Here is a 22707-nt window from a genome sequence, read left to right as displayed (position 1 = left end):
ACCATTGTCCCAGTAAGAGGGCCTTAGCTAGTGGAAAGGAGAAGCACAGCATGAGATCTGTCACTTGAGGAATTACTTTTTGGCTTAGACTCCATGGACTTCATTTTGAGCCCTTTGGAGATGAGAAAGGCTAAAATAGAAATGAAAAGGTTCTCTAAGATATAGTGTTACTCACTTCAAAGAGGGTAACGCAAAAAGGAGAGGTGCTTTGCCAGAGATTACCACCAATGCCAGGCAATTTGAGGAGTGGCTGTGCCCAGTTACTATGCCCAGACTCAGTACCAAGCTAAAGTGGCTGTGATAGCCAGCAGCAAGAGTGACACCTACAGATGCATGGTTATTGGAACAAGCGGCAGTGCTGCCCAGCATATGCTATGTGGTTGCTGCCAGCACATGTGAAACACCTCCTAGGGACTCCCGAAAAAATGGATAGAACTTTGCAGGGTACTGGGTACTGTTTCCTGTAGTAGCAGACAAGATAAGAGCTGGTAAAACACAGGCTACAAAACTCATTTACTAAGGTTGTCACTTTTTTTCCCCATTTCTATATCTTTGCCTCTTAAACTTGGGGAGGCTTTTGTTTAACAACAGTAAAGTAATATCTTCTTCCTTAAGTCTTAATGATACTTCTCCAGCAAGCCTGGGATGTGACTGAGTTATTTTTACCATCTGCTGTTTGGTTTTCTGTCATTTACTCCCTGTTCAGCAGAGCTCTTCTGCAGTGATCACTGCCCTTGTTTTGCAGACACGTTACATTCTACACACTAGCTCTTGCTGATTTCACCTTAGCGTTTTGTGGTAACAAAGCTGCGTGCACAACCAGAGTTGTGCCTTTCTTACTCTGTAAAATGGGCTGCCTTCCTGCAGATGACTTTTGTTTTATGTTCCACTGTGTCTTGTTTGTGCCATTCTTAATTTACACGACAGAGATGCTGTCATCACCAATTAACATTAATCAAGGGCCCCCTGGATGCATGGCTGCATTGGGACTAATTTAATATGCTCTTGGTTCCAGATATCAGGTGGCTTCTTCAAGTGCATTTTTAAGTATCTCAATGATGATGAAGAAGAACGGATACATCAATCAGGATTCAGGAAGACAGCTTTTGCAGAAAATGCTTAAAGGGAAGCATCAAGCATTGGTGTTGATATTTTAAAGTTTAAGAGAGGTATACTTTTATTCAGTCAACACACGATAAATGTAAAAGGCACTCATTTGCTGTTCCTGGAACAAGCTTGGCAGCATTCCATTTAGACATCTGCCCTTTCATCGTCCCACTTTTTACTTATTGCAGTCCTTTCAGTCTGAATATTTCCTCCTGAGGCATTTTCTGCCCTCAGAAATGACTCCCTGCTCCCAGTTCCTGTAGCCTTTATCATTCACACCTTTCACTTCGAAATTTAGCACATGTCACATTACACCATTATTGAATAAATATATATCCTTCCCAAGTGTATCAGAGAACTATCTGGACAATTTGTTTCTTTCCCAGTTCTCAGAATCAGCAGTGTTCTGTCAAGAAATATTTACCGACGATGATGGCAATAGTCGATTAAAATCAGATGAAGTTTTATTTTTAAAAAAAGGTTGAGAGGAGAGACAAGGCTGAAGGTTTGGAAGTTGAGACTCACAAGCATCTTTAATAAACGTTTTCTCATCTAAGCGCTGTATGTACATCATTTTGGGGAGGGTAGAGATTGAGGGAGGAAGAACATCACTGGAGGAAGAGACAGCAGTTTGTCTTTCGAGTTTCAATAAAGTTTCAAAAATCCTGCCTAAGCTATATTTATTTTCTGGCCTTTCCCCTTTGATGTGACAATAAACTGTAATGCGGCTGTCGGTTGTACGAACCGGTATTCAGCAGAATAGATCTGAGCACTTTCCTTTCGGAAAAAGAAGCGTTCAGTTCTGTCATAGATTTTAGAATGAAGAACACACTTGGCCAGCGAGGCTGGCGGCTGGCGAATTCTACCAGCAAGCAGACGCATTGCTGCGGGGCAGCCCGCGGACCAGGGACCGGCCCACCCAACCCAGGAAGGCACCGCCGGGGTCCCGCCCAGCCCGGTTCCGGGAGCCTTATTGGCCGGCCTTCCGCCCGCCATCTCTATCAGCCCCCGGGATTTGGCACGAGCGGTAGGCGGCGCCCTTTCGGTCACTCATTGGTCAAATCCTAATGGAGGTAAGGCACTCTACGAGTTTCTATTGGTCCCTAGGTTCCAAAAATGGGCGGGGAAAAACAGAGCGACAGGGCTCTAGGAGGGAAGCGCGGAGTGCGCCGGCGCGTAGTCTGGGACGCCGTGCCGAGGGTTTGCTAGGGAACAGACTGTTATCGCCCCGCCCCCTCGGAGCTTTTTGTCCCGTTAACTGTCGGAGTGGTGGGGGCTGCGGCGCCGGGCGACATGCCAGTGCGCTTCAAGGTGAGGCTGGGGTCCCCGGGCCGGAAGGTGGCTGGGGGGAGCCACGGCGGGGGAGGTGCGGAGCGTCGAGGTCACGCTGCTTTTCAGCTCTGCAGCCCTCGGCCCGGCAGAAGCTGCCAGCCCCAGGGCGTGCCTGAGGGGCCCCAGAATCTGCCCGCCGCCTCTTACCTAGTTCTCTTTCCGCTCACTCACATTTGCAAGTTGCCGTGTGCCGAAGAGTCAGATGATGCGAGACAGATTTACTTAAGGGGACTCGAGAGGAGTGTAGATGGGAGGAGGCCACTTTGCGAAGAGAACTAAAGGCGACTTCAGTTTGGGACACCTGAACTGAAGCTAAAGTGGCCCATTTAGCTTAGCATTTAACCCCCATTACCTTTAAAACTTAGTGTATGTGGCTTTTAAAGGCTTGAGAAATGGGTTCTTAGTAAAGATAGGGTATAAAGAAATACACATTTTTCATCGTTGTGCATTCTTAGGGTATGTTAAAAGTTCCAGGTAGCTGGTAGCTGTCAGGGACTAGCACCCTGCAACTTAACAGGTGGCCACAGCGTCCCACACCTCCTGACTCATTTATCTTAAAGGCGTGTATTCAGAATGGAAGGGGAGTTTGCCTTTTGTTGACTTTACCAAATAGCAAAAGGCCCTAGGCATAATACATAATATTGTGTACTCGGTGAAAACCTGGGATAAATCTAGTAGAGTGATCAGAATTTAGATTGTCACTAGTTATCCGACAAGAACTCATGCTTTGGAATCAGATAATCAGTGAAAGGGTAACCTCTGAGCCTGGTATTCCTGGTAGCATCTGCCTCAAGTGGTGTTGAGGCTTAAAGGATGTAACTCGTGTGAACTGCTTAGCACAGGGCTGGGTGAATATTAGCTCTTATTAAGGAGCTCGTCTGTGTTTAATTTTCAGTCTTAAGTCTCTTTGGAGGTTCAGAAATTATTTTTCACTGATGTCTGCTTTAAAACATCATTCATTAATTGCACTGTACTCAAAGTGTACTTTGCATTACAGGGGCTGAGTGAATACCAGAGGAACTTCCTGTGGAAAAAGTCTTATTTGTCAGAGTCTTGTAATTCCTCCTTGGTGCGAAAGTACCCATGGGCTGGACTTAGATCAGATCAATTAGGTAAGTTGAGCAAGCTAATAGCCATTCTAACCTGGGCTAAGTTTATAACTTGGGCTAAGCCATTATAACTTGGGCTAAGTAAACCTTGGGCTAAGTTTACCAAATGATATATTAAAAGTTCAGTTGGCCTGGTTGATTTATTCATTTATTAATCAAATATTTATTGAAGGTTTACTATGAGCCAGGACTATTCCCAGCAGCTAGTGTGGCCGGCCAGGTTTCACTAATGGAGGCCTCCATCACAACTGTTTCAGTACTGACTGAGTAGTTAAGTTAAATATTAAAAGCTAAGAAAAGCCTTACACAGAGGCTGGGATGTAACAAAAACCCATCAAGAGTTTTGCCTAGGCCTTTCCTTGGCCGTAAAGCATGACAAAATAAGGAATTCTTAACAGGATCCATTTAGGATTAAACAAGTTTTAATGGGGGTCTGCAGAAACTCCCCAGGCCTCCACAAACAAATTTATTGGCGGTCTGAAGGAACTCCTCAAACCTCCGTGATTCAGCAGGAGACAAGATAAGGGTAATCAGCCCAGCACCCAGACGCATTTAGATAAAGTAAGTTTACTGATGCTCCAGAAGAAGGTCTTCAGGACTCAGACCTTACTTATAGATTAAAAGAAGTTAATCACTTATATCCTTAGATGAATGCACACTTAGACATATAGCTTAGAAGGTATATAAGCTCTGAAAAACTTTGTAATTTGGGGTTGGTCTGGTGATAATTTCCAGGCCTTCTCCCTGTAACTGGTTATAGAAATAAAAACTTGCTTTCTCCCTAGTTCATCTGCATCTCGTTATTGGCGGAGAGAAATAGCAGCCCGACCCTCAGTTTGGTCTGGGAACACTAGGGATATAGCCCTGAACCAAAGTACCTTAACTATGGAGAGAAACAGTAAGCAAGTCACTCAATAAATAAGGGAATTTCAGGTTTTTATATAAAATTGTGGGGAAGTGTGATAGATAACATGCAGGAGGGGTGGACTGGAGGGAAAACGCTTTAGATTAGATGGTTGGGAAAGGCTGTTTTTGAGGAGGTGGTATTTGAGCTGAGACCTGAAAGCTGAGGGGAAAGTGCTGGGGAAGAGTGCTCCCAAGGTCTTGAGAAATGGAAGCTTAGGGAGATTAGGTCGCTGCCCCAGCTTTACAGCTAGTAAGTGGCAGAACCATGATTTGAAATCAAGTCTGTTTTGTGCAAAGCACGCGATTTCAGAGGTCATGTTCTTGTCATCACACATGCCTCCTCCCTGTGTCCCAGGGAAGTCAGATTCCTGGGCCAGGGTTTCCCAGAGGGTGACAGAACAGAAAGGAGACAGACGGGCTTCATTACACATGCTTGTTTAATTCTTCCTTACTAGTATATTAGATCTCTGAGAGTAGGGCTCTGTCTTATCCACCACATTGTTCCTACCCAGTACCTAATACAGGCCTTGGAACAATCTATTGCTTCTTGAAACTAATTTTTGAATGAATGAATAAGCCGAAATTTGAATCCACAATAGCTGTTGGGCAAATTGAGCTAGTTTCACCAAGTGAGATTTTAGGAAGCCTGTTACATAGGATTGCTGGGAGGGTTTAAATGAGATGTTGCCTATTAAGGGCCTGGTTCATGTACACAGATCAGTGCTTGGTGCCCCACATGTGATGTGTGCGAGCATGGCAGGTAAGTCACATAAATGTTAGATGTTTGAAGCCAGGAAAAGACTTATGGGTAGGGTACCAAGCCTGGGAAGTTAGTAAGATGAGGAGGTATTTTCAGAATTAGGTTGGGAGAACAAAGGGAAGAGTGGGCAAGAGTGGGTGTCTCTTTTAGGGTTCCTCTGAAGCATCATGATCTGACCCATTGCCAGACTTCAGAGACTGGGTGTCCCTGCTTCTCTGGCAGGGTGCTAGGAAAATCCCTCTGCTCATAATCCTCTTTTTACAAATGACTAGAAATTCTACATATTTGAACCTCCATTAGATTAAGAATCGAAATAAATCTCTGTTTAAGCATAGATATCCCACCCTGCTGAGCGCCTACAGGGCTATTACGACACTGGAAAATTCATTAAACTGGGTAGTTGTCCAATAACATTTCAGCTTAGATCAGCTGCATTTGAGGGGAAGGTGATGAAATGAGACCATGAGAGGAAAGCCACCATAGAGCATGGTATATAATGAAGGAAGGAGTGGACTACGGGAGGAACGTTAGTGGGGAATTTTAGGTCATGAGGAGGGACTGAGCAAGAACTCCAGAATGCTTAGAATGGGAGGTGGGAGGTTAGCAAAAAACAACAGCAGTGTTACCCACGATGGCTGTCCCTTCTTTTAGAGTAGTGTATTTTTACCCTGGGGATTTGCTGGTGCTGGGAGACAACAGCAGACCACTTGAGAATCTTCTTTCATTTTACTCTTCTACCAAAAACCTGCCTCTGTGTTAAAGCAGAGAGGAATCTAATTGGTGATCTTCAAGCTTTTTAGCTTTTGTACTTCCTAGAAAAATTTAGAAAAACATTGTGCCTCGTCACAATGTTTTTCTAAATTGCTATTTTTTATCATAAATTTTTATGAATAGTTTTGAATAATAGAATTTCTGGTATATTGCATAGTGCTTATATGTTTTACATATATTTTGTAAAAACTCTGGAACTGCCAGTTTAGCCCATTCAATTTATGGAAAATGTTTATCATGCAACTGGCAAAGTCAGTATTCATCGGCAAACTAACCGGCCAAATTAGAATTATTTTCTGTGAGAAAAAAGTCTGTTTATCTTTAATTAAGGTAAATGTGTTAATATGCATATGTACATTTCACATGATATCCCTCTCATACCTGAATTTTAATACTAAGAAGGTAGATGGAAAATCCATGGAGATATATGAAATAAGATACTGTTCCTTTGTTATTTCTAATCTCTGTCTGCTTTGCTTTGCTGTCAAATATTCTCCCTCAGGGACATGCTTTCTTGAATTGTCCCTTTGTTTGGCTTCCTACCCCTGAGGTTTTGTTCTACCTTGGGGGGATGCACTGGAGTAAGTTTCAGGCTGGTTAAGAGGTGTGTCTTTCTTCTGTAAAGTGGGAAAAGGGAGATTATGAAAGGGGCGGTGGGAGATGGAACTGCAGATGGCAGATGCAGCTCTCAGGCAGACAGATCAGCGTCCGGCGAGAGAGCACACACATATGGAGTTGAGGATCTGGAAAATGATTCCCTTAAGCCGTCCACTTCTGTTTACCCTCCACATCTTTGTGTGCCTCCAGACAGATATCCAGCCAGTGTGAAGACCTGTGGTCTAGGGAAGCTTTTTAAAAGGGTAGGGACCCGGGGTGACGTGGCCAGCACATCTACAACAGAGGCTAAGGAGTCCTGGGTTTTACCTCATGCCCAATTTTCTTTCCACCTTCCTTTTCCGTTCTGGTCTTAATGTTCCTTCTCCACCCTGCAGCCGTCTTAAAGAATGGCCCTAAACTAGGGCAGTCTCTCAGTGGCTGTCATTCTGCAGAGCTGCTCTTACCTCCATAGAAGGTTAAGTTTTTGGACATTTGCTTTCCATACAGAAATATAGAGAAATTGTATCTTAGCTGTTGTTAAAAGGGCTTATTCCTTTTTTTTTTTTGAGACAGAGTCTTCCTGTGTTGCCCAGGCTGGAGTGAGTGCAGTGGCACAGTCTTGGCTCACTGCAAGCTCCGCCTCCTCGGTTCACGCCATTCTCCTGCCTCAGCCTCCCGAGTAGCTGGGACTACACACCCACCACCACGCCTGGCTATTTTTTTTTTGTATTTTTTAGTAGAGACGGAGTTTCACTGTGTTAGCCAGGATGGTCTCGATCTCCTGACCTTGTGATCTGCCTGCCTCGGCCTCCCAAAGTGCTGGAATTACAGTCATGAGCCACTGCGCCCGGCCTATTCTTTTTTAATTCTCAGGAAATCAAGGCAGATGTAGAACCAAGATCCAGCACAATGACATCTTATTCCTTCTCATCTTGGTCTGCTCTACTTAAGAGAAGCTTTGTGAAAAGTTCCAAATTTTGACAGTACCAGGGCCCATTGTTCTGTTAAGCAGGACAGGAAAGTAATTAGAAACGAGGCAACATGTACTGCCTGGCTTGCCAGGTCTATCATGTTGCAATTCTAGTGACTTTTGTTAGGATAACTGGAACATTGTGACCCACTGATTTTTAATTTTTTGTTATGGTTAAATTTTTAATGCTTTTAAAAGCAAAATTAAATATTTTATGTTGAAAAATTGTACTTTTAAAATCCTATATTCTAAAGGATATTGTGTGTATATATAGGTGCATATATCTGAACTAAATTTTAAATTTCATTTCTCCTTCACAAGTGTTCTTAAAAGTTGTCTTTATAACTTTTTGCTTTGGTAGCTACTAGTTTTGTATACCGTGTTTTGTAGGGATCACGAGGGAGCCAAGTTTTATTTCAAAAAGAAGAGTCCCTTACCATGACCCACAGATTTCAAAATCTCTGGAGTGGAATGGAGCTATCTCAGAGAACAATGTGGTTTCACTGCCAGAACCAGAAGCCCCAGAAACACCAAAATCACAAGAAGCAGAACAAAAGGATGTTACTCAAGAAAGAGTTGACTCACTAGAAGCTTCCAGAGTTCCCAAAAGAACCAGATCTCACTCTGCAGACTCCAGAGCTGAAGGGGCTTCAGATGTTGTGGAAAATAATGAGGGTGTAACAAACCATATACCAGTTAATGAAAATGTGGAACTGGAACATTCTACCAAGGTTCTTTCAGAAAATGTAGATACTGGGGTAGGCATATTCACTGCATTTCTTTTCAAAAGCATAGAATTCTTTGTTGGTTTCATCGTCATTTCTGTAATGTTACATTTTGTGTTTCAGAATTTTCCATTGTTGTTTTCTTGTCTAATGTCTATAAGAATAGTTGATAACAGGCTGTTGACTTTAGTTGTTGTGAATTAGTTCTATTCTTACTACTCGCTATTTTGAAGTAGTTATGCTATGATATCCCTTTGTTGGACCTCCTGTGTCTGGATTTTATTCATCATATATTAGCACCTGAGTCCTAAGGGAGAGATCAAGTTGAGACAGAGAAGGGAAGTAGGCCCTTACTTCTGGCAGGGTGCTGAGCTGACTTCTATCTAGCCCCTTTTCAGTTTCTTATCTGTACAAGAAGACAGACAGAAACTCAATTGATGAAATGCAAAAGGAAGGAGAGCTCTGGCTGTCTCTCAGAGATCTTGCATTTTTGCTCTCTTATGTCACAGCTGGCCTGCAGCAGGTCCCTGTGAGCACATAAGCAGAGGCTACCAGAACTTGCATGGGGATCTCAATGCCTTCCACGTTTCTTTCTCCATTCTGTTCCACTGCTCTTCTCTGGTTCATGTCCACCACTGACTGGGACCCTGAAGAGGCATTTCAGAGTGTTGGAGAAGAATCCATAGCTTGTTGAAAAAGCTGGGGGTAAAAGGGAACAAGGAAGGTGATGTGTGAGTCTGGCAGGCAGGAGAAGGGGTGTTCATAGAAGGAGTGTGCAGATGAGGCAAAGTACTGGGACTTTTTGATAATAGATTTAATTATGAATGATTAGTAGGAAAGGACTGAGAGTATTATATTTTTCCTGGGATGCCTAATAGTCCTTTGATAGAAAAGAATTTTAAATGGTTTGACACTTGAAAAAAGATACTATTTATAAGTTAAAGAAAGTTTGCTGTACCACAATGTGCATGTAGTTTACAATTTTGTACTGTAGACTGAACATTTTGTTAAGAGGATAGATTTCATGTTATGCATTTTTTACCACAATTTTTAAAAAGTGTGAATAGAAATTTTTAATGTGTTTGAGTGGATTTTTGTTTTGAACAGTTGGATAGACTTCTGCGTAAGAAAGCTGGATTGACTGTTGTTCCTTCATGTAATGCCTTGAGAAATTCTGAATATCAAAGGCAGTTTGTTTGGAAGACTTCTAAAGAAACTGCTCCAGCTTTTGCAGCCAATCAGGTAGTTTAATGGATGTAATACATTTCTGAGTACCATTATCTTATCTAGTAATGTAGATTTACATAGAATTAAGAGTTGCAAGAAATTAGGTACTTAAGTAGCCTGGAGGTAGGTTCTAGAAAACCAAAGTGAGAATTTTGCTAAAATCGTCCTGTTACTTATGATTTATGGTAGTAATATTATACTATCCTAGGCTACTGATGATCATTGTTGCCAGATGCAGCACATATACTAAATATGAGACAGGGTAATGAAAACTTGGGGAACTGGTAAGTTTTTGCATGCTATAAGATTTTTTTACTTAATAAAAAATTATTAAATTGATCTTATTCTAAAATGTTGTGTTTTGTTGACTAATATATTGCATGTTTCCTGTATTCTAAGAAAAGCATAACTGCTTTGAATATTTATTTTAATAAATACAAAATATGTTGACAATAACACAAGATACGTAATTTTGTCCTTATATCAGACAAATAGTAATAGGCATTGTTGGTATAACTATATTTGTAAAATTCAGAAGCTGTAATGATGTGGTTTTAGATTTCGTTATACTCCTGCACAGTTTTAGTGTTGAGATACCATTACTAATAAATAGTCTGTTGTTTTACTACCTTCATCCTTTAGGCAGTTCTTAGGCTTTAAACTCTCATTTATGTTCTTAACAGTACTTCTAGGCAGAGACAGGAAATACCTCCACTTGTAATATCCCCAGAGACCTATAATGGCTTAGTCTGTTTTTTCTTCTGGTCTTTGTGTTTTTCTTTATAAATATACACACTTTCACACACCCTTACATTCATTTTCTCCTGTACATCAGCATTCACTTGTGTATTGCGTGTAGCCCTAAGAACTGACAGGATAATTAGATTCAGCAAGACAATAACATCTAGTCATCTTACATTAAGATGAAAAAAACACCAGTGATCCTATAAATTGTGGCAGCTTTGGGCTTATTCAATTTTTAAAATACCTTTGACATTTATATAACATTTTAAGAACCTGTGAAGTAACAAAATGATAAGTACCCGTTATTAACCTAGTGAATAGGATCAGCACTTTTGCTTGCCTACAGGGTTTTTTGGAGATTAAGTGTATCTAAAACATTATTTACAACATGAAAATTGTAATTATTCCATTTTTTATAGAGTATTTGACCTTGAAGATAGAGCTGATTCAAATCAAATCATATCGTCAACAAATAGGGCTTTTACATGTCAGTGAAAGTGTTGTGTAGAAATGTTACTTTTATAAGAGAAATCACTAGCGATATATTCACTGGTAGTTTTACTGCTTTCTTTAATGTGTTTCACAAGCTTTTTTTTTTTAGAAGGAATTGCTCATTGTTCAAAGCATACTGAATTCAGAGTCTATGGATTGAAGAGCTTTGAGACAGCTTTTAATGCTTGTTGATAGGAAACCTCTTAAAAGGTTGTTCATTTTTATTTTATCAGACACCTGCTTTCTGAAAGGATGTCTTATATTAATATGTAAAGGAGTTAGAACAGTTTTTGGCAGGAGAGTCCTTGAGGTTATACTGTACTAAAATAGATAAACTGTTTAGATCTGATCTGTATGAAGATACCCTATTCAGCATTACAAACCAGTAATATAACTTGTTTGAGTTCCCTATCTTTTCCATTTGCTTTCCTTGTAATCAGTGGTAATATGCTGTGAAATAGAAACCATATTGTGAAATAGGATAAAAGGAAACATTTCACAATACAAGTGTAGTAATTGCTCAGAACATTTTCTTTGCCTTAATAAAATGTGCTGAAAATAAGCCAAGGGAAGAAAAGCTAAACAAATTGAACATATTGGGTATTCGAAAATGTCAAGAATTTTCTATTAAGGCAGGAATAAAAAAAATCATGTCAGGGAGGAAGAAAAAAACCTGTAGAACTGACAACAGAGTTGCCTTAAAGCTAATGTCTATGTCATATGAAAATATGCCAATATTTATTTTGGTTATAAGCTATATTTTGATTATAAAACTATTATTCAAAACATAGTAATAAGTATATAAAGTTGACCTTTGGATGTTAATAATATATGTGAAATGAAATTAAAATCATATATAACTTTGCTTTTTTTGTCCTGTAATTCAACTTTATGTATGTATGTTTTGTTAAGTAATTGAAGACCAAAGTTCTGCATATTTAATGAACAAAACTAAACTAAGATAATTTTTGTTTAAGGTTTTCCACAATAAAAGCCAGTTTGCTCCACCATTCAAAGGTAACTCAGTCATCCATGAAACTGAATACAAAAGAAATTTCAAGGGTTTATCTCCAGTGAAAGAACCAAAATTAAGAAATGATTTGAGAGAAAACAGAAATCTTGAAACAGTATCTCCTGAAAAGAAGGTATTCATCAACTTTTAACCTTACCAAACAAAATCTCCATTATTTTAGATTCTCCACATTTTCTTTTACTTACTACCACCTGGGAGTTTTTGGTTTTCGCTAGTTCATTAATTCATTTGTTCATCAAATGTTCATTGAGCCAGCTACTAGGAGCAGACATGGCTTGGTACTGAGACTACAAGGCTGGCAAATAGCCCCAAGCAGCTGTTGGGCTAGTGGGGAGACAGACATAAATAAAAATGATACAGCATGTTGAGTACTTAACAATGCAGGAGGTAAGTCTAACATGTTTAATATCAAAGTCTAGTAAGTTTAATATCAAATGACTGCATTTATAGTAACTTCCCAGGGTAACAGTAGTGCTAGAAATACTTGTTTTAAGTTATGGAAATTAAACACATACATACTCACATGTATTTTATTTTTATTTATTTTTTCAAGACGGAGTCTCACTCTGTCACCCAGGCTGGAATGCGGTGGCATGATCTTGGCTCACTGCAACCTCTGCCTCCCAGGTTCAAGCAATTCTCCTGCCTCAGCCTCCTGAGTACCTGGGACTACAGGTGCATGCCACCATGCCTGGCTAATTTTTATATTTTTAGTAGAATTGGGATTTCACTATGTTGGCCAGGCTGGTCTCGAACTGCTAGCCTCATGTGATCCACCCACCTTGGCCTCCCAAAGTGCTGGGATTACAGGTGTGAGCTGCCACGCCTGGCCATCACAAGTAGTTTAAACCAAAGTGTTAGCATGCCAGATTATAGCCAGTATAATTCATATGATCTACCTCAGAATATACAAACAACAGCTTGTGTGTGATATTACAGCCATTTAAGTTGCAGAATCAGGCTAACATGATTATAAATTACAGGTAATTGGGGTGTAAATACTATTTTTTAATCTCCTGGAATGTTGATACCTGATATTTTATGGGTCCTAAAAATAGTATATAACTATAAGTAAATATGACTAAAAGTAAAATGATTTATACACACACATATATTAGGCCTATGATATTATTGGAGAACAAAAAAAGAATTGTTATTCAGTAAAGCGATTTGGTAACTAATTCATCAGGATCCTATGTTTAATTACTGTAATGCAATTGTAAATTTAGAATATCAAGTTCAGTGTGTGGTAATATTATTTAGATATGTATTTCTTAACTTAAAAATTTTCTTCCTTAGCCAGAGATCTGAAATCTTTATTGTTAGAAAATGAAACTATATCCTCAGCTAAACTTCAAAAGTAACTAACCAAATATAATAAAAATTTCACAACTTGTTTGTTGATTTCTTCTTTTTGTTTTCTTTAGTATCTAAAGCTTCTAAAAATAGAAATGTCATTAAATATTCAAGTTAACTTTATAACATCCATGTTTTCACTTTAATGTGTAACATTTTAAGCATAAAAAGCTTAAATTATTTCCATTTCAGAGTAATGAAATAGACGATCCTTTAAAATTGGAAGCAGAGATGGAATTAAAAGACTTACACCAGCCTAAAAAGCTTACTCCTTGGAAGCATCAAAGACTTGGGTATGTATTTTAATAGGAAAATATAGTATTTCAGTGATCAACATGGTGAAATATTTACTTTACTTTCATTTCTATTAGGAAGGTGAATTCCGAATATAGAGCAAAATTTCTGAGCCCAGCTCAGTATTTATATAAAGCTGGGGCTTGGACACGTGTAAAGGGAAACATGCCAAATCAGGTGAGTGTATGTGAGCTCAATAAGCCCACAGGTTCTTTCAGCCTCTATTAACACTTTAATTTCACAATGAGTTCCATTTGGTAATAGAGACCACAATTTAAAGAAGTATGATACAATAATAGCACTAATAGTATCAGGAACTTATGTATTAGGATGTAAATTATCAGTGTGTTTTTTTTTAATGCCACTGGCTCTTCAGCAATTAATATTCATTGAGGTCTTTTAAGTTAACGCTTTTTACCATCAAACATTTGATCGTGTTAATAGATTGAATTTATAGAATTGTATCATTATAGATTCGATTATTTCATAACTTTCAGACCACTCTCTCAACTGAAGATTAAATAATTTGTCTGATAGTGATGCCCATTGTCAGTGTGTACGCTTACAGTTTGTAGGCAAAAGAAAGGTGCAGCTTTTGTGGTTAGAGGTGTGTGCTACAGTGTTGGGATACTCTAATGTGGGAGAAACTGGGGATCTGAAGATAGGTTTGAGGGGAAGGGTAATTCTAGAGTTGAGAAGTGCTACTTTAGTACTAGCTTCTTATACTCAAAGGATAGAGAATGGAACATTTTTGTTATGGTATTAGCATCTTTCAAATCGTATCTTGTCTTTTTTTGCCTTTTCTGAGAGAACAAGCTACAGTAAAATGTTTCTGTTTAGATTAGACATTAGTAAACATCCCACTTCCCCCTGTCATTGTAAACAGAAGGATAATTTGGATGGGGAATGGGTCTTTTATTTAGCTCATTACTTAAAACCATGGCCCACAATTATGTGTAATCAGCCTCTGGGGAAAAGGGCTAGTGCTCGGTGCTCAGTGCTCTGAGCTCTGAGCTGCTGGTTCTTTGAACTGCAGCTCCCAGAAACATGTCCTAGTGACTGTCATGCTGTCACTATTGTTTCAGGAGGTCACTTGATTCCTTCCACCGTGGCCACTCTTGCTTTCTACTTCTCTATTTGAACATATCTTGAAGACAGCACAGGCAAGTAAAAGACAAAGCTCAAAGCTGTCCCAGATATTACCTGGGGCAATGTTCATATATTCACCTTAGTGAAATCAAGTTAAAACTAGGAGCATCGAAAGCACCCATGATGGAAGAAAGGCAGTGACTCAGCTAAACTCTTGAGCAGTTTGTGACCATCCCAAGTCTTGGCAAAGATCTCCCTGACTGAGGAATCTGATAGTGGGAGTGAGGAAAAGCAGGACAGAGGCAGAACAGTGTGTGGCCAGTAAATCGGTGTCAGCTGCTGGCCTGTTGTGTTTAGGCATGACACTAGGTTGAGGTTATGAGAAACTCTTTGTTTTGGAAGACTGTGTTTTCTCTGAGATTTCTACACTTGATCTTAGCCAAAAGGCCGAGAAGCAATTTCTTTAAGATGAGTTTAGGTGTCAGAACTAAACATCTAATTGGAAAGATTTGTTAAAACTGAAGTAATAGTAACATGAGATTCCTTATCCTGCCTTGATGGACGAGAACATTGTTGTTGTCAATAGACTTTTCAAAGTTTCCTATTATGATATCTTGGTAATGTTGCTTTTTTTGCTTACTAAAGACTATATTGGTGGTTGTAAATATTTAGATTAGTGGTATAGTTTGCCTTAATTTCTTTGAGAATAATAATTCAGAAAGTAAATTGAAGTTAGAATAAGAATTTTTAGCTAAGAAGTCAGTGATCATTGATGATAACAGTTTTAGTTGACCAGGTTATAGACATTTAATATGGGCCATGTTTTACTTAGATCTCTCGGAAGTCATTTACTATAGGCAGCTGATTATGAGGTTCCTAAATATAAGGTACAGTACTCCTTCATTTTCCCACTCCTGACATTCCAACACTTATGACTAACGAAGTCATAAGTGACTTCGTTGTTGGAATATTAACTCACTTTTTGAGTCACATTAGTTTTTGAGTCCATATATCATCTTCATTTCTTTCTATTTTTGAGATGTACTTTTTGAATATGTTAATAGTCTAAAGTCACTGGAAATTCTATGCTAAGTCCCAGTTACCTCTCATAGAGCATTAGGGTGATTGGTTTTATTTGCCCAGTGGTTGTGTATTTGTCATCTCCATTACAATAACCACTTGACTATTGCTTTTTAAAATGCTCACTTAAGGGATTGTTTCTTAATAGTTAGCAATTACAATTTTTTAGGTTCTATTCTCAGAATAACTACTTTATGTTAAATTTCTTTTTTTCTTAATAGTTAGGTAATCTTTTCATCATCGATTGGTTGAGGTGATTTTATTCTAATGTGTCTTCCACAAATAGGACTGTGTTTCAAGATAAAGTCCCGCATTTGAGAGATGTCCTATAAGTTGACACACATTGTAAAGACTAGGTATAAAGTGACCCCTCATTTTGGGGGGATGACTTATGAGTAAAAACAGTTTTTATCCCCAATTTCTTGAGTTTGAATTTTCTGCATATGTTTTAAATAATTTAGTTGAACTCTTAATTTGCACAAAGAAATTCAGAAAAGAAAACATTTTTACTTATAATTATATCATATCATATAATATGATGACATTACTTGACCCAGAAAGGTGCGTGTATGTTGTTTTGAGATGGCAATGGTTTATTTCTATCCTTTTTAGTGGCTCTGGTTGTTGGCTATAGGGATTGTTCTATTTAACATTGAGTTCATGCCATTCATTTTTTTCCTCTTCTTTTTAGTAGAACATACTACCTTGGAAAATGTCAGCCTTCTAATTTTTCATCTTAGTTTAGGGTTATAGATATTTAAAATCATATATTTGTAAAATATAATAGCACTAAGATTATTAATAAAGATTGTTGATATAGTAAATTTAAAGCACTTAGTTTTAAATGTCAGTAACAAATAGAACTGAATAAATCAAAGTTCTACGAAATTTTTATGAAGTATCCTCTCCCCCTCCTTTCTAAGTAAAGTTGATGTCAAATAAAACTGGATGACTGTGTACATGGAGAGTATTCATCCATTTTTTCATTCATCATGCATGGATAGATGCAGCTGCCTCTGCTGCCCCCTCCACCCACACAATCCCGCCACTCTACCCAACACAGTGCAGGACCAATTGGTCCCCCTTTTGAACCACTACTTCAGTTTACATTTCATTTCATTTGTTTATTATGGCATAGACCCCCATCAATATTATGATAATTTATGTACAGGTTGACCTCCTGTCTTAGACTGTGAGCTCACTGAGGGCAGGGAGTTTCTTGCTTATCCTTGGCTGCCCTGGTTAGCTCAGGCATACCACTTAGTCTGCACTCAGGACAGTTTGTGGACTCAGTGCTTAAGTGCTACATTTTACCTCACCTGAAGAAGTTCATAGGTTGATGGACAAGGAGGACATGTGCAATTAATTCCAGTAAAATTGAATATGTATTAATGGGGATGTGCACAAAGAATTCTGAGAACACAGAGGAGGAAGTGATGCTAGAGCACGTAGGTGATGGAGTGGCTATGAAACATCTGAAACATGGGGGCACTTATTGGCAATAAAATCTGGAGTATATGGAGGCACTTTATAACAAGGTTCCTGTGCATTCAGAATACCCTGGTTAGAAGTTCAGTAGAGTTAATTCATGTACCTCACTTCTACCTGTTAAATGCGAAAACCACTGCTAGAAATTTTCTTTAAAGTTATAGGAGTTGATAGAAATGATAGATTAACAAAGCTTTTTTGTTGTTGTTGGCAGTGAAGAAAATATTTCATATTATCCTTTAGGATTTTTTTTTCAGGTATGATTCATTAGAGTAGGACTCTGTTGGCATTATATGGTTTCTTATGCTATATAGGTGCTGTCTTTTGCTTTTGCCAGTTCGCTAGAGTTGTAACACTTTCATCTCTGCATTCAAAATCGTACCTTAAGAGCTGAGAATATGTTTCTACAATTACTTTTACATTGCTGTTTCATTGTTTGGTTTTTTTGGCCTGAAAGAAAAGCAGTTCTAGAATAAAGATTTTCTGTCTTGATGATCAAAAAAATTAGTGTTTTTCGAAAATAAATAAAGTATTGAACAGAATTTTAAGGGTAAAACTTCAACTTAATTTTTTTTACATTGTGGAATTGTACTTGGAGAAGCCAGCAGGTGGCAGTATGATGTATAAAGTGAAAGGTTTCAGATGGGTATAAAGGCTCCTTTTCATCAGAAAATGTTACTTGCATATTAAAGAATTCATATCACTTTATTATTCATCAGAACTTTTTTTATCCTGTCACTTTGTTGAACATATTTCTATTATGATTTTGTGGGCTATTATTTTAAATTATATATTTAGTACTTTTTTTTTAAGTAGAGATTTTGCTGATTCCAAGGGAACTTTGAGGAATTTGGAGAGGGAAGCCTCATAACCTCATAACTCTCCCAGTGAGGGCTTCTGTAGCAGTAGTAGCTGTATGCAAAGCCATGAAATAAAGCTGGGTTAGGGATTTCTGGCATGTAAGCACCCTTCCAGAGCTGGGGAAATAGGAATAATAATTAGATTGCCTCATTTATCTGTCATCAGCAGCATCCTAGCCATGCAAGAATGTGGCTGGTTTCCAAGATAATAATAATAAGCTATCTTGGTTACTGAACTAATTACTAAAAATACTAAGAAATATTGATTGACAAGTTTGGTAGATATTTAGAAGGGAGAATAATGTGTTTCATTGGTTCCATTAATATTCAGTTATGGCATTAACCTATCATTAAGTATGTTTCTGTATTCCTTCTCTAGGGTTCTCTAAATGCCATGTGGTATGCCGAGGTTGGTTGCTTTTGAGTTTTTAAAAACTATAATGCATAGATTACTTGTGTAATTTCAGTTGGAATAAAAAGTAGATGTCAATATTTTTCTTAGCTGCTGTAAATTTTTCCCTGCCTGCTGGTCTGAAATAAAACAGCTGCATCGTGCTTTAGCTTGATTGTTTTCGTTTTTGCTTAAATGCACAAAGTCTGATGACTGTATGTGGCTAATTTTGCCTTCCTTTGTCCTTGGTCGCTGGCTGTATTTGTTCAGTGTCTTTGATATGCTACTTGGTGCTATTTGTAAAGAAGCATTTACAATAGTATATGATGTCTGAACTCTCCTGTATAGGTTAAAGAACTCCGAGAAAAGGCTGAGTTTTATAGGAAGCGAGTTCAGGGGACACATTTTTCTCGGGACCACCTGAATCAGATTCTGTCTGATAGCAACTGCTGTTGGGATGTCTCCTCAACCACAAGCTCAGAAGGAACCGTTAGTAGCAACATCAGAGCATTAGATCTTGCTGGGTGAGATATTCTTTGTGGATGGCAAAAAAAAAGTTTGTTGACACTTACATAGATCATAGAATGTCGTAGGAAAATGACCTGACTACTCAAAATTTGTCTCCAGTCAAATGGAAATGTGGCAGCCATTTATTTCATTTTTATTCTCTGTGAAAAATAAAGCAATATAGATTGCTTTATTTGTGTATGAATAACACGTAATGTAAATCTGGAAGGCTAGATTTTTATAATATTTTTTGTTGACAATTAATAGCAGAGTAGGGATGATTATATGGTAGATGTAAAAAGACCTTTAGAAGGTGAAAAGAAAGTCAACAACAATAAAAACGTAGAGACTGTAAGCTATTAATGCATACCTATTATCATTCATTGATGGATTTTGTGGCTGATTCAGAACTTGACTGCTGATTTTATGGAAGAGCGCTCTGCTGTTTTGGGTTTAAATGAACATGATTTCACTATTTGTAAGCGAAAGTAATTGAAGAACTTAGACCATGGGATCCTAGGTTTTGTGTGTAAAAGCCAGTTTAGGGCTAGGTATGACTTGTGTCAGCAGATTAGATGTACACAAGCATATGTGAAGGTAGAAGTAAAAGAAGATAAATACATTTTGGAATATTTTAATAGAAACTCCAGATCATAACTTTGATTTATTTTACTATAAAACAAATTAGATTTCCTTCTTCAATGCCTGAGCAAGGCAATATCTATGGAAAACGTATAGTTGTGAACAGAAGAAGGAAACGATGGACTCACTAAAATTGGTGTAGATTAGGAAAGTGCAGACTATTCACATTTAAAATAAAACTGATTTTGTTAACGCAGAGATCCTACAAGCCATAAGACTTTGCAGAAATGTCCTTCTACAGAACTAGAAGAAAAAAGAAAGATCGTGGAAGAACAGCCCCAGAAAGATACCACAGAGAAATTGGGAGTGTCAGCTCCCACTCTACCTGTTAGAAGGCGGCTGGCTTGGGATACAGAGAACGCTAGTGAAGATATACAGAAACAGCCCAGGGAGAAAGAGGAGGAGAAGGTGGAGGATGACGACGAGGAGCAACGGGACAGGAAAATGGGCAAGCAGACTTTTATGGGAGAGCAAGAGAAGTTGGACGTACATGAGAAATCCAAGGCAGACAAGATGAAAGAAGGGTGAGAGTTTTAAATTACTCAGTATGGAGAAGCGTTATTTACATAGTCAATATGTACTTTGTTTTGTCACTAAATATAGTGGTTTACACTTTTGATTTTATGACTAATAAAGTGCAGATTTTATTTCAACGTCACAAAGGCACTGCTATGTGGCGAATAATTTGATTCAGGTATTTAAGTCACTACTGATTGGTAATTGAATACTTGAATTCTGGGCTACTTTGGGAGGAAGTAGTTAGGATTATTTTCATTTATGTCCTATAATTTATGGTGTGCCAGATTTGCAAATGTGTCTGGAAGAATGACTTTAAAGGAAAAAGCTGGTGCTCTTTAATATCAGATGATTCTAACAAAAAAGATAGTGTTTTATGATATTTTTTAAAAAGTGATTTCTGAAAATAGCTAATTCCTGTTGTTTTATGTGTAAATTGCTTTGGAGAGTTGCTTTTCTCCACCTATGATAATAGTGCCTTTTGTCTATAATCTAAATCCCTTATTCATTCATGGATGTTATGGAACTTGAGCCTTGATGTAAGGAAGGATTCTCTGCTGTGCTGGTGCTGACTTGCAGTGATTTTCCCCCTCATCCAGTATTCAGTCACTTTTTTCTTTGTGGGTTGTTTTTATTCTATTGATATAGTCCATATAGCTTATAGTATTTTTTCAGTGTTCAGTTTTATTTTTGATCTTGTGCTTAGTTCTATTCATTATTGAAAATTTTAGTCTCTTTTAGCTGCATGTGGATTTGGTGGTTATTTTTTCAGAAACAAAATGGCATTCTCTTAGAAGTTTTATACTTTATTGCACAATGATGACAAAGCATTTTTTTAAATCATATTTTCTGGAGTAAATGCTGTATAGATTCATAGATTGTTTCAATTTATAGGTCGGATTCTTCTTCTGTATCCTCAGAAAAGGGAGGCCGGCTTCCTACTCCCAAGCTGAGAGAACTTGGTGGAATCCAGAGGACTCATCATGATCTCACTACTCCAGCTGTTGGTAATCAGCAAACACCATGCAGTTCTTATTTAACCTGCTTTTTCTACATGATAATTTAGTGTAATTGAAACTATCAGCTCCTTTATTTTTCCAGGTGGTGCTGTTTTAGTGTCTCCATCTAAGATGAAGCCTCCAGCCCCAGAACAGAGGAAAAGAATGACCTCTCAGGATTGTTTAGAAACTTCAAAGAATGATTTTACTAAGGTAAATATATTTTGGGGAAAAAATTATCTCATCTGTGACTAATTATTGTAGACATGTAATAAATGAATGATAGGTTAAGAATTTAGAGAATTGCGGCTATCATACGAGGAGATGATACTGTTAACCTACTTTTAGTAAGGCAAAAGTCTTGACATTTTTTCTGTTAGAAGCATTGCGTTTCTGTTGATACACTTTCAACTTTGTCAGTAGTGACTCAACAGGAAGAGAAAGAAAATAGTACTTTTATTGAGCATCTCCTGTGTGGCAGTTGTATTCCAGCTATGTTCCAGGCATTGTTTTAGTGCTGGGGATATAGCAGAGAACAAACAGACAAAAATCATGGCCGTCATTGAACTTACGTTCTAGTGGAGGAGAGAGACAATAAACAAAATAACCAGGTAAAATACACAGTATTTTAGATATTGATTAGTACTAAGGAGAAAAATAAAGCCGCTGAAGTGAACAGGAAGTGGTCAGGGAAGTCCTCAGTGCGAGAGTGGCATTTAAGCAGGATCTGATAAAGGTAAGGGATTGACCTGTATGCGGATCTGGGAAGGTCTAGGTGACAAGAACAGCAAGTGCAGATCCCTTAGGTGAAGGGGGTATCTGCCTCCCTGAGGAACAGCTAGGAGATCACTGTAGCTGGAAGAGAGAGAGAGAATGAGAGGGATAGCAGTGTTGATAATGGGTTCAGAGACATAATGGGGTGCTAAATTGTGTAGGGCTTTGTAAATCATAGCAAAGATATTGAATTTTTTTCTGTATGCAGTGGGAAGCTATTGGAAAGGCAGAGGAGTGGCATAATATTACTTAGTTTTTTCCCAAACTGTGTTGAGAATAGATAGTAGTAGAGCGAGAGCTGGTGCATAAAAACAGTTGGGAGTCACTTACTCTATCTAGGCAAGAGGTGATGGTTGTTTGGACCTTGGTGGTGGCAGTCAAAGTCATATGATAAAGTTCAATTCTGGATATACATGGAAGGTACAGCCAACAAGATTTGCTGATGGATAAGATCTGGGGTGGGAGAAAGAGAAAAATTAAGGGTGACTCAAGATTTTTGGCCTTAGCAATAAGGATGGAGTTACCATTTAACTGAGTTGGGGAAGATCAAGAATTCCATTCTGGACACACTAAATTTGAGAAGCTTATTAGACATACAAGTAGACATGTTGAATAGGGAACTGACTATATAGGTTTGGAGTGTAGAGGAGAAGTTGGGCTATCGGTACAGATTTGAGGCTGTTTATAGCTTAGGTGAGTCATGTATTTAAAGTATTGAGACCGGAGGAAATCATCAAGGGAGTGGGTGTAGACAGAGAAGAATAGTTGCAGACAGGTAGGTCTAAGCCCCAGTTTTTTGATATTGGGAAGTTGAGGACTAGTCAGCAAAGGAGACTGAAGGAGAGCAGCCAGTGAGGTGGTGACAGACAGGAGACTGGTATCCTGGAGGTGTCAAGGAGGAGGAGAGTCAATGCTACAGATAGGTCAGTAAGATAGGAC

The 22707-nt window shown here is 38.4% G+C and overlaps 1 protein-coding gene across 3 annotated transcripts in view; it reads left to right on the top strand.

Moving 5' to 3' along the window:
* Positions 1 to 2262: 2262 nt before the first annotated feature.
* MDM1 (Mdm1 nuclear protein homolog (mouse)) overlaps positions 2263 to 22707 on the top strand; it is a 38615-nt gene continuing 18170 nt past the window's right edge. The window contains exons 1-11 of one of the 3 annotated variants that reach the window (XM_011929275.1): positions 2263 to 2418; positions 3437 to 3551; positions 7943 to 8310; positions 11718 to 11885; positions 13322 to 13422; positions 13501 to 13600; positions 18320 to 18349; positions 18680 to 18855; positions 19678 to 20004; positions 20891 to 21003; positions 21098 to 21207. In XM_011929275.1, the coding sequence (XP_011784665.1) occupies positions 2401 to 2418; positions 3437 to 3551; positions 7943 to 8310; positions 11718 to 11885; positions 13322 to 13422; positions 13501 to 13600; positions 18320 to 18349; positions 18680 to 18855; positions 19678 to 20004; positions 20891 to 21003; positions 21098 to 21207 (1626 nt within the window). In that variant the 5' untranslated portion in view covers positions 2263 to 2400. Of the gene's footprint in view, positions 2419 to 3436; positions 3552 to 7455; positions 9957 to 11717; positions 11886 to 13321; positions 13423 to 13500; positions 13601 to 18319; positions 18350 to 18679; positions 18856 to 19677; positions 20005 to 20890; positions 21004 to 21097; positions 21208 to 22707 lie in introns of those variants that run through there. The other 2 variants (XM_011929274.1, XM_011929276.1) reach the window with 2 other exon arrangements.

This window comes from Colobus angolensis, unplaced genomic scaffold (assembly GCF_000951035.1).
Source record: "Colobus angolensis palliatus isolate OR3802 unplaced genomic scaffold, Cang.pa_1.0 Scaffold80, whole genome shotgun sequence".
Lineage (NCBI taxonomy): Eukaryota > Metazoa > Chordata > Mammalia > Primates > Cercopithecidae > Colobus > Colobus angolensis.
This window is presented reverse-complemented; position numbering and strand designations above follow the sequence as displayed.